The following is a 12975-nucleotide window of genomic DNA, read 5'->3' on the forward strand; positions in this document are numbered from 1 at the left end:
CGCAGCTTCATGTACATCAGGAGCAGCGGATGCGGTAGGCCACCAGGTTCACCTGCACATCCGCTAATGTGGTCTTTGATCCAGTGACAGTGAAGGAATGGTGATACATTTATAAGTCTGGATGATGAGTGGCTTAGAAAGGAACTTGCAGATGGTAGTGTTACCACGCATCTTCTGCTTTTGTCCTTCTCGGTGGTAAAGGGTGCAGGTTTGGAAGGCGTTACTGGCAGAGCAGTGGTGAATTACTGCAGTGCATCTTGTAGATGGTGCACATTGCCAGTGCTGGCTGTTGTAGCAGATAGAGTGAACTTTCAAAGTCAGGAATAAGACGGCATTCAAGTGGGTGTGCTTTTTGCTGGATGGTGACAAGCTTCTTTAGTGTTGTTGGAGATGCGTCCAAGGAAGTGGGGAGTATTCCATCACTCCTGACTTGTGCTTTGCAGATGGTGCATAAGCTTTGGGGACATGGGAGGTAAGTGACTTGCTGCAGGGTTTCTGGCCTCGGACCTGCTCATGTATTTACACAGCTGATTCAATTAAGCTTCTTAAATCAGATGTAGTTCAATTACCAAAGAAGGCATAAGAAGGTTAAAAGGAAGAATGGGTGGATGGGTACCTAAAAATAGCAAAGAACGGAGCTGCCTTTGAAGGCTTACAATAATTCGGGTTTAGGGTGCATGAGAATGAATGCTCATATTCTGCTGATCTGTTCATGAGCAAGGGATAATTTATTTGCACGGCTGTAATTCCGATAGCCACCAGATGGCAGTATAAGAACATAACACAACTGGCTCTGTTTGCTGAACTCGCATTTCAAAGTGAGTATTTACCAAGAATAGATATTGCTGCTATTTAAAGCACAAGTGCACAGTGCATGACTAAGTGAATGTTGTAATCACTTAGATGGGGTAAAATGACACAAATTTTCTGACAGAAAATAGGCGGTATAAGAATCTTGCTCATTGTCACAATAAATCTCTTTGTTGTCACACCTCATGCCTTTGACACATGTATAGAGATTACCTCATGTGGTGTGTTTTAGGTTATTAGATTTCTGCCAGCTGCAGGATGGTGAGCCTTTTTTTTAATTAGTGAGTGAGGAACAAGCAGGAAAATAGAACAGAGGTTGATTAGGTCAGCCCATGATCACATTGAGTGGCAGAGTGGCTATGATGGGATGAATGGCCTACTCTGCTCCTACATCTTCTGATTTCATAGCGTTCATAACAAAGGAAGCTCGATGTCTCTTTGAGTACCACAATCAAACTGTGCTGACAAGTGCCATGCAACCAGCAGAGACACAGTGGACAGTGCCAGTGACCTTTGGCCTCATGCTGATCTTAAGGATATGAACAGTGATAGCAGCTCAAAAGTTCAGCATAGTGATGTTCACCTACAAGTAACTAACATGCTTACACAACCTTGCTGTGAACACGTGAGTGCCAGAGGGCACATAAATGGCTGTGTCCCCCATGTCCTTTGTCTCTCATTCTGTTTTCAGCCTCACCCTCCCTCTGTTTTCTTCTTCTGTGTACTGATCATTGTTGAATAATTGTACATGATTGGTTGTCACAGGACATGAGACATTGTTTAGCCTTTAGTTAGATCCACAAGGTTCAGATACAGCCATTGTTCAAGTGGTAGGCTGCTGAAGCAAGTCAGAATGCCGTGATTCGATGATGAGCAAACCACAGACACGCTGTTTTTGTGGAGCTAAATACAGGGTGACACCATCATTTAGATTTCTATGTTTAGCTGCACTATTGCCCCTAGTCGGCAACATACTTCGCAAATGAATTAACCTTCACCTTTACCTTGACAATCTGTCCTGTGCCAAGGAATTCCTCTATATTCAATGTCCTGCTGGGAAGGGGGTTTGTGGGCGGGTCCCGAGCCTCATCCCTGCTGATTCGTCAGATAGGATTAGAGTGGCTCAGGCAAAGGTAACACCACAGTGATAATGGGAACTGCAGATGCTGCAGAATCCAAGCTAATAAAGTGTGAAGCTGGATGAACACAGCAGGCCAAGCAGCATCTCAGGAGCACAAAAGCTGACACAAAAGGTAACACCACAGGCAGGTTTTCTCGTTTTCACTATCTCAGCAAAGGAGAAAGCCCGAGTTCAGGGAATGGCATGTCCAAACATGCTAACATGGCAGCAGGGGCAGGCAATGCTGTCAGAGCTCCTCTGCTCCGCCTGTCCTTTTTCCTCCTTTATCCTTCCTTTCTCCCTTCTTTCTTTCTGGATCTTCTCTTTTCTTCTTCACCCTGCTCAGCATCTGAGCCAGCAACAAGTCCACAGCAGCGAGCCCTACACCGATACATGGGCAGCGTGCCCGAGGGGAGCTCAAGGGGAAGAGCTCCTGGGGATCCGTGAGGCGAATAGCACCTGGGGCAGCGGGTGGGGAATAGCTCCGGGGACAGTGGGAGGGGAATAGCTCCCAGAGCAGCGGGTGGAGAGTAGCTCCCGGGGCAGCGGGTGGGGAATAGCTCTGGGGACAGCGGGTGAGGAATAGCTCTGGGGACAGCGGGAGGGGAATAGGTCCCAGAGCAGCGGGTGGAGAGTAGCTCCTGGGGCAGCGGGTGGGGAATAGCTCCCGGGGCAGCGGGTGGGGAATAGCTCCCGGGGCAGAGGTTGGGGAATAGCTCCCGGGGCAGCGGGTGGGGAATAGCTCCCGGGGCAGAGGATGGGGAATAGCTCCCAGAGCAGCGGGTGGGGAATAGCTCCCGGGGCAGCGGGTGGGGAATAGCTCCCGGGGGCAGAGGGTGGGGAATAGTTCCCGGAGCAGCGGGTGGGGAATAGCTCCCGGGGCAGCGGGTGGGGAATAGCTCCCGGGGCAGAGGATGGGGAATAGCTCCCAGGGCAGAGGGTGGGGAATAGCTCCCGGGGCAGCGGGTGGGGAATAGCTCCCGGGGCAGAGGATGGGGAATAGCTCCCGGGGCAGCGGGTGAGGAATAACTCTGGAGTATCACGCAGGTATGGATTCCCTGGGGCCAGTGGGGACAGTGGAAGCAGGCAGACTGAGAGAGATGGGGTCCCGTGTCCCCGAGAGTGACGGTGGGGCCGTATCCCCGAGAGTGACAGAGCGATTGAGGTGCTAATCCCATTACAGTGGGACTTACCCTGTAGCTGCTGGGTGCCAGTGAGGAGCAGACTGGAGGCTGGAGCAATGCAGGACAATTGCTGACCTCAGGCCTGGTGCCTCCTGCTGAGCTGCTATTATCGGGCTGTAATTGAAAACTTTTTCACTAGATGGTCACTACCTCTGCAAGTTATGCTTATACTCTCCCTCAATGCTCTTTGTGTAAGACCACTTACTCTGTAAGATTTGTACCAAGGAACCCGGACCTAAAATGGTGCCATTAAAAGGCAGCCAATGTAAAAACTTCTCACTGTACTCATGCACTTGTAGTACAAGTAACAATAAGTGGTAATCTATATTCGATATTCTATACCCTATTCTATATAGTAAAAACAGTAAGAGAAGCTAGCACTGGGCAGGCAGACTGGCACAGCCACGGGTGAGTCTTGTTGCTCAATGTTACATAGGGAAGGAGAAGGTGACCACGCTAAAAATGGAGAAGTGAGATCGTGACACAGTGAGATGTACAGATAGCAGGTAGCAGTCTGACTCTGTGTGTGGTGTTTGTGTGTGTATGTGTGTGTGGGGTGGTGTATGTGTTTGTATTAGTGTGTGTGGCTGTGTGTGTGTAATAGTGTGTGTGTATTAGTGCGTGTGGCTGTGCGTGTGTATTAGTGCGTGTGGCTGTGTGCATGTATTAGTGCGTGTGGCTGTGTGTGTGTATTAGTGCGTGTGGCTGTGTGCGTGTATTAGTGCGTGTGGCTGTGTGTGTGTATTAGTGCGTGTGGCTGTGTGCGTGTATCAGTGCGTGTGGCTGTGTGTGTGTATTAGTGCGTGTGGCTGTGTGCGTGTATTAGTGCGTGTGGCTGTGTGTGCATTTGTGCATGTGCATGTTTGTGTGTGTATGCACCTGCGGGCATGGGGGTGGTGGGTCACGCTGGGAGGGTCTGGGTTCTGTGGGGAAGGTAACCAGATATAAGGGAAGAGAAAGGAATAAGATTTATGTTTGATGTAGGGGTTTCTCTGCAGTCTGTTGATGACCGAAACATGGAATGAAAATGAAAATGATTTGTGGGAGGGTGTAGTTTATCATTTCATACAGAAACCAATGAAAAATAGCAATTATAAGATATCATAATTGGTTTAACATAGTAATGGTGGCCCTATTGGGAAGAGTCTGAATAGTGTTCTGCCAAAAAAAACTCTATCTGGCAAATACGTCATTTCTTTCGTCCCTATTGAACCAAATATGAAAACACCAGCGAGCTGCTGTTTGGCATCTATTCGATCCCAGGTTATATGGTTTGATAGTTTAATTGATTGTAAAGAAGAATGGAAGCCTCACGTCTGGGATTTTATTGATAAAGCTATATTCAGGCATCGCTGCCTTGCTATAACAATATACAATCCACGTGGGACCCACTGTGATCCGGTGTAGTGCTCCTACTTCAGAACCAGGAGGTCATAGTTCAGCTCCCACCTGCTTCAGAGGCATGCGCGTCATGACATGCATAACAGATTGTTTAAGAATATCTGCCAATAGAGTTCACTTCTCTTATTGCTCAAGTGGAATTGAAATTATGAAAAAGAAATTCTATTTCATTAAAACTGCTTAATTGCATGTTTCGCGGTTTTTAGCAAATGGATCTTTAATGCGACAGACCCAATCTTCATTGGTGTGGAAAGAAAATTTTGAATAAGATACAGAGAAATATATGTATCGGTGTATTAATAAGGCCCATTAGTACGAACAGAAAGTAAGTAGCTGGTGAGATCTACTCACGCAAACTGATAGAAAGGGAATTTGAAACAAAAAACACGTTAGAGATTATTGCATGTTAAGGATGCGTAGCTTGAAGAAGTTACCCTCCTCCCTCCGGAAAGACCTCAGTGGATCTCTCTTCCACTGCAACTCTCTAGTAATTTCTTCGGCCCTGAAACTGCTTGACCACATCCTGAAGCAAACCAGGTACTACAGCCACATTGCCTTTCTTAGTGCCTGCCTCTGTCTCCTCTCCAACTATCTTCTCCTTTGTCCATCTTCCATCCGCTTCCCCCTCTCTCCGCATTTATTTCAGAATCCCCTTCCCCTTCCCCATTTCTGTAGAAGGGTCTAGGCCTGAAACATCAGCCTTCCTGCTCCCCTGATGCTGCTTGGCCTGCTGTGTTCATCTAGCTCTACACCTTGTTACCTCAGATTCTCCAGCATCAGCAGTTCCTACTGTGTCTGCCATCCTTACCAGCCTGGCCCACATGTGACTCAAGACAAACAGCAATATGGTTGACTTTTAACTGCCTTCTGAGAAATTCGGGACAGGCAATAAATACTGGCCTAGCCAGTGATGCCCACATTCCGTGAATAAATAAAACGAAAGATGTGCTTTCACCAGTAATTTGCATAGTTGCAGTAAGACTTCTACACCTCTATACTCCAACTCCCTTGAAATAATGAATAACATTCCATTAAATTTTCTGATTACGTGCTGCACCTTTGTGCTAGTTATCTACATTACTTGCACTAGTATTCCCAAGATCCTTTGTTATTGCAACTTTTCTCCATTTAAACAATACCTTTCTTTTGTTCTCCCTTCCATATTTTCCCACATTGTACTTTGCCCACTTACTTAACTAGAAAAAATATTTTTGTAAATTGTTTGCATTACTCTCACAACCTGCCATTCTATCTATTTTTGTGCTGTCTGCAAATCTGGCTGCAGTACATCCGCTTACTTCCTCCAAGTTATTAATACATACAGCAAATGGTTGCGGCTTTAGCACTGATCTCTGCAGAACCTCACTGGTCACATGTCACCAAAGTGAAACATAACCTGTTATCCCCACTTGTTTCCTGCCCATTAGCAAATTATCTATCCATGCCAATGTGCCATGTCCAACGCTGAGGGCTGTCATGACTTATCATTTCGTAAAGTATCTTGGCAAATGCCTTGTGGAAATCCAAATACAACATGACCCACTCGAGTTGAGACTTCCTCAAAAAAATTTTTAACAAATAATCAGACATGATTTCCCTTTCATGAAGCCATGTTGATTCTGCTTGCATACATTGTTATTTTCCAAATGTTCAGCTGTTACTTCTGTCATAATTGATTCTAGTGCTTTTCCAACAATGACGTTAGACCAACAGTTACCCACTTTTGCCTCCCCTCCCCTTTTCAAAAATGGTGTCACTCTGGCAGTTTTACAATCATCTGGTACTTATTCAGAATCCAAGGATCTTTGGAAAAATACAATCAATTTGCAGGCTGTAAGAAATAGACACAGAAGTAGGGCGTTCAGTTCCTCAAGCCTTGACATCATAGATGATCCAACATTCCTCACAGCCACATTCCTGACCTTTCCACCCAGCCACATTCCTGCCCTTTCCCCACAGCCACATTCCTGCCCTTTCCACATGACTCTCGGTTCTTCTACTGAATGAGAATCTTTTTCAGCCTTAAATATACACAAGGTTCTGCCCCACAGCTCTCTGTGAGAAAGAGTTCCAAAAACTCTCAACACTTAGAGAAGATATTCCTCCTTATTTCAGTCTTAAGTTGGCGACTCTTTCATCTAAGATTATATCCACTGGTCCAAGGCTCTCCCATAAGGAGAAACATCCTCTGAGCATTTATAGCCTTTCCTACAGAGTGGCTCTTGTTTGGGGGCATGTACATTACTCCTATCAATGTCTTTCTTCCGTGCTGCTTTTTACTCTACCCCAAAGGACTCTGCATCATTCAAGTCCAGATCATCACTCACAACTTTTCTCATTCCATCTCTCATTAAGTATGACCCCTTTATTTCTGTAAGGTCAAACTTCCCTCAATGTCAAGTTGCCAGTTTTGATATCCGTGTAACCATGACTCTATAATGGCTGAGATTATATTTATTTTCCTTGATTTGCACCGTCAATTCATCGACCCTGTACTGAATGTTTCGGACATTAAGACACAAAACCTTTGAGTTCGTGCTGTTATCAAATTTTCTTACACTTTTATATTTCCTCGGCGCAATATCATATTTGTCCCTTTTTAATTTCTGGTAACAATAAGCCCCATCACTAAGCTGCAACAATACTTTTATTTTAACTCCGATTTTCTAACTTTCCATACAATTGTACTGACCCCTCCACTCCCTGCACTATTTAGTTGAAAGCCTTATCGACAGCTGTAGTTATGTGATTCACCAGGACACTGGTGCCAGCATGATTCGAGCGGAGCTCCTCCCATTTGAACAGCTGTCTCTGTTCTCAATGTTGGTGCCAATGTCCAATGAATTCAAGCCCGTTTCTCCCACACCAATCTTTTATGCACATATTTACATCTTTAATCTTGTTGACCCTGTGTTAATTAGTTTGTGGCTCATGTAGTAATCCAGATATTATTATACTTTTGGTTTTACTTTTTAATTTAGCCCCTAACTACTCAGACTACTTCAGCAGAGCCTCTTTCCCCTTTCTACTGATATCATTGGTACCTAAATGAATCATGACAAGTAGAGCTATCCCCTCCCATTCCAATTTCCTCTGCAGCCCAGGCAACTAAACAGGTCACAAAGCCTTCAGAACTATTGACCCTGGCCACAGAAAAATGTGCCTATTCCCCTAACTATATTATCCCCTGACTCTACTATCCCCAACTACAATTACATTTGTCTTTTCTCTCTCCTCTTGAATGGCTCCCTGTATCTTGGTACTATGTTCAGTTTGTTCATCCTCCCTACAGCCCTTGCTCTTACCCACACAGGGAGCAAAAATCTTAAACCGGTTAGACAGGATCAAGGGCTGAGGCTCCTTCAGCGCTACCTCCTGGATTCCTCTACTCAGAGCCACATCCTTCTGTACCTGACCGCTGAATGTATTGAGTTTGCTGGTCCAAAAGGTATGACTGCCTCCTGAAACACAGCATCCTGTTAACTCGTCTGGTCCCGAATGTGTCATAATGTTTAAAGTTCGAACTCCAGCTCATCAACTCTAAGCCAGAGTTCCTAAGCTAATGACTATTGCCATAGATGTGGTTACGATGAGCCAAAATGGGGTCCACAAGCTCCCACATTATGCAGGCACAGCATATCATCTGGTCTTGCATCTCTATTTTGTTTACTTAGATTTTTTGCTTTTTCTTAAGACTTCCGACTAATCTTTTAGTTTTTAATGTGTCAGATGTTTCTCCTATTTACCGTGAGTATGAAAGTAACAGATAATCAAATTAGCTATTACCAATCAGTGAACTTATGGTTTTCCTGTGGTCCCACTCTTGGTTTTGTATTGATCCTGAGCTTCAATTTATCATGTTAAAAGACCTTAAAAACTATGAACCAAAAACAAAACCAATAAGAACCTCTTCCCCTCGACACAAAATTCTCATGCAGCTCCAAAATCCAAGAAATATGCATTCATTGGGGCTGTACCTCAATCAGGATGTGATCTCTCCTTCCCGATCATGTCGAGTTTACTGAAAAAAACGCTTGGAAGACGGATGGCTTGGACGATGGAGTCCCACAGCCGTACATCATGCATATATCACACGTACCACATTGTTCAAAAGAAGCCTACAAGTCAGGCCTGAGAGTGTGTGAAGAATATATCCACAAACAAAGTGCAAGATTGACACAACAGCATTTGAATGGCAATAAGTGATCAAAAAGGTCACAGCACCACACTCAACTTGTGGAACTGACAGTGAGAGTCAATGGTACACAGACGGTGCATTTGGAGGGGGGTGTTATTTAAAGTAGGGTGTACCTCCTTAGTATAGAAATCTAAAGAGGGATATTCCACTTGCATGCAGATGGAACTGAAGCATTTAATTAATGGTCTTTGCATTTAGTAAACCTTACCTTGACAGAGTGGAACCGCAGCATCCCACTGATACATGCCATTAGGGGACCTCCTACACGTGGCATTATTTTGGCCCACCAGCCGATACCCAGCTTTACAGTAAAACTGCAACACACTGTTTAAAGCGCCGACCGTCTTATTCAGTACTCCGCCATTCAAAGGGACACTGTTCAAGCTGCAGTAGGAAGCTGCAAGCGAAAAAACACAAGTTTATGTGTAGAATTTCAACACTCATCATTCTGCAAGCATAAACAGTAAGAGAGACTTCACAATTGCTGACCATTTTAAGTGAGAAAATGACTCAACAAAAAAAAAGCAAAGCTTTCAACCACCAAAAACATGAAGCTTAATCCGACTTTCCTTTTGAAATACCAGTTGACCTATTGTATAGTGTTCCCTGGTTATTGAGAGCGTGACAACCCCATTCTAAACTGATTTATCTTTTTCCCACCAATATCATAATTATTTAGTGGCTTTGTGACAGTGAGTTCCTCACATTCCTACAGCTGCTTCAATAGCTTGTGCTATTTTTGACAGTCTCTCGGCACTCTCTCTCTCGAGACTGCTTCAAAGCAGCCCCAAGCCCTTCAGTAACTCAATCATCAGGGTGGGTTTCATATGGCCAAAAAATCTGCTAAATTTGGCAAGGAAGTTGATTGAAGAATGAATTGTGGGCCTTTTCCACTGGCAAAAGGCCTATATTTTGCACCTCCCCTCCCTACCCAACTCACCTTCCTCCCCATACCCCCACATTACAATCCCCCAGCCAGGTGTGTTCAACATCATGATGAAACCAATTGACAACAGAATCATTTGAGGTTGCTTGTTGAATTCCTGGCCACGACAGATTCCAACAAGCAAACATACGAGGAACCATCTGATCAGAAGTGATCTACATGGCAGAATAACCAAATTAAAATCCCCTGATTTTTGCAGAAACCTTTCAGTCAGTGTTTTTGGTTGTTGCTGTATATTTAAATTTCAGAGGCACACTCATCAGATTGTTCTGGAAAACTTTGGAATGAGCACTTGTAGCAAGTGTTGAGTTTCTCTTCTTTCAAATGACCTGCTGTTCCTAAAGCTTTTGGAAATTCTGATGCTAAGTTTGAATCATGAAAACTGACTGACATCTGTTTTATTTTGTTCAGTTTTTCAGATGAGTTGTGAGAAAACTCCTGAAGTTAGGAGCCAATGTGCAGATCTGTCCTCACCATGGAAGAGCTGTAAGCTGTCTCACCAAACAAAGACATTTTGTACTGCAGCAATACGGGCTGCATTTATCATGGATTCTGACAAATACTAACATGGGTTTTCTCAACCCTCTACCTAATGAGCTGACAACTATCCTTGACAAATACTATTGGTTCTATACCAGTTCTATCATGGGATGAAGATGAGGCAACAGCACACCACATCAATGTAAAAGCAATTACAATGTCTCTTGTCCGGTAATGTAAGTGACTATGGGCTCTTGAGTCATTTTAAAGAATTACTGTGCTACATTTTGTTAAAATGGTGAAAAGAGAAAGATGGGCTATTGTAAAAAAATGACAACTCATTACAAAGCATTAGAAACCCTGTGGAAAACTGCGACACGTGATGATATTAAATAGATGCTGAACACTGCGAAAGAATGAAGGTGTTGGCCTCGATTTCGTAAAATTGGAAAAGTCAGAGGGATCCAATTCACCCATGGCTTACACGGGAAATGTTAGAGGATTAAAAACCCAGTCTCACTCTTGTGTGACAATTCAACTGATGACCTCACCAAAAAAAATCTATATTGGCTAACTCTGTTACTCCCCCAGAGCCCTGACAACCACATTTGACCAAATTAACTTATCACCTTCCAATTTGTATCTGCTCGACCCTCACCCTGGGCATGGCCTCACCTGACCCTATAGGAGCTAATACCTTCCTCCTCTGATTCCAATGTCATGTGTCCTTACCCACTGGGGCCTTAGCCTTTACCCACCATCCTCCTTACTTACTGGCACATTAACTCTCCCACCCACCATTCTCCTTACTCACTGGGAACTTTCACTCATCATTCTCCTTACCCACTGGCATCTTAACTCTCCAGTCACCAGACACTCTGACCTGTTCATCTACTTGGTATGCTGATTTACTCATCTTTGAAACCAGCCTTTTATTGCTCTTACATGTTTATCTTTCCTCTGTCACTGCCAGTGTCTTTGGGGCTTTTAACTCCTGAAATTTGACAGTGAAGGTGGTGAAAATAGGTTGAGCATTGACCTGCAATGCTCCTCTGGAGCTGAATGAGTTTTACCCTGGTTACTTCACTCCAATGGGCATAGTTGTGAAAGGCCAGGCTCAAAATCTTGGCGGGAAAATTGGCAACAGGTAAGTGGGCTATTTCAAAGAGAAATAATGTCAGTCAAAGCCGTTCCAATGATAATATCTGGGTTACTGTATGCTAAAAGCATGGGAACCATTGATAATGCTTTACTTGGAACTTCCTTATTAAAATGCTTTTTGCACTCAGCTGACAACTGATATTTATGAAATGCAATCTCTTGCTTGAAAATTGAGACTGCAGTCAAATCATATGATATATTGAAAAATATACTTCGCACAAACCTAAAATAAGAACAAGTTATATACTTTTCAAACACAATCAGTAAAAGTATACTGAACACATCTGACAGTCTGTCAGTCTTAGTTTCAAACGAATGACTTTGGGTCTTAGCCCCATTCACAAAATGTTTCTCAATCAGCCTGCTTCTGTTTTCCACTTCAGAACCCAAATGGGCTAAATGTTTTAAATCGGGGATCAGGAAAGGGACGAGGGGGCTTGTACCGAGTCTCCAATTCCACATGGTGAGTGCAATTCACCTTTTTAGGGGTGCTAGAAGGGTAAGCATTTGGACAGGTTAGTCTTGGACAGATTGTTATCCTGTTCCTACCACCTCAGCAACTCAGGACTGAGTGAGATGGTTATTCAGCACCTTCATGACTCGCCACTCATGATGTGTTTAAGATGTCCTTTGAGCTTACTAGCTTCATTCCTACCTTCCTGCAGGTGAAAGACTTCGGAAACCAGGATGACTTAGTTGCCAGGTTGCAGAGTGAGTGCCACCACTTGCCTAATCTGGGGCCGATTGGGCAAATGGTGTACGGAAAAAGAGTGTGACTCATAAAAGCCAACACTTCGCCCTTACTTCTGATCCACCTCTCCCCGCCCCGCCCAGCCACCGTGTGATCTGAATGAAAAGGATTTACGTTTTGCTGTTGGATAAATGTAATATGTTCTGAAGTACATCTACCGAGTAAGAGTGGTTAATACTCACTAAATACTTATCTCACTCATATGCAGACCAGGCTATTGTGAAGACTGAATATGGATCTATGTCATAATATGAAGTGTTTCTGACCGGTTTGTTCACTACAGTTCGATCAATGCTCCTGATTTAGGAATTTCAGGAAATGCTCACTTTTCCTATAATCATCTACGAACCATAATGACATTCAGTGGGAACTGCAGTTTGCTCACACCCCTGAATGAGTCCCAGTGTAGACAATGGACAAAAAGTGCAGAGGCAAGACTGGGAGAATTATTTAAAAGAATTGATGTTGCAAATTATTATAACTAGGAAAGCACTCCCTGAAATGGAGGTGGAAGATGATTTGGTTGGAACTTGCAATCAGAATGGATCAAAGGGACAAAGGCAAGACCAAGGGAAAAGAGCTGGGGAGCAGGACAAGTTGGATTTTTTTTCAAACAGCAGAATAGATTTGATGGGTCAAATGCTATCTTGCACTTAAAGATAGTATGGTTGTACCTCACACAACTGATTCCCCCAGGAGAAAGCAATAACTAAGGAGAGCATGACTGTAGCACAGATTCTGTAATACACAGACCCTTTGGGCATAATACTGATGAATTCAGTGTTATGTGTAAACAAGACAACTACTAATGGGATCCCACCCTTGACATTTTTCCATCCCCACCCTTGTCTGCCTTCCAGAGAGACCACTCTCTCCGTGACTCCCTTGTTCGCTCCACACTCCCCTCCAACCCCACCACACCCG

The 12975-nt window shown here is 44.1% G+C and overlaps 1 protein-coding gene across 1 annotated transcript in view; it reads right to left on the bottom strand.

Annotated features, from left to right (window-relative positions):
* The window catches only part of LOC125452488 (CUB and sushi domain-containing protein 1-like), a 2230063-nt gene that overhangs the window by 187205 nt on the left and 2029883 nt on the right, over positions 1-12975 (bottom strand). The window contains exon 50 of the mRNA XM_048530978.2: positions 8922-9110. Coding sequence (XP_048386935.1) covers positions 8922-9110 — 189 coding nt within the window. The remainder of the gene's footprint in view (positions 1-8921; positions 9111-12975) is intronic.

The sequence above is a fragment of the Stegostoma tigrinum genome, chromosome 4 (genome assembly GCF_030684315.1).
Source record: "Stegostoma tigrinum isolate sSteTig4 chromosome 4, sSteTig4.hap1, whole genome shotgun sequence".
NCBI lineage: Eukaryota > Metazoa > Chordata > Chondrichthyes > Orectolobiformes > Stegostomatidae > Stegostoma > Stegostoma tigrinum.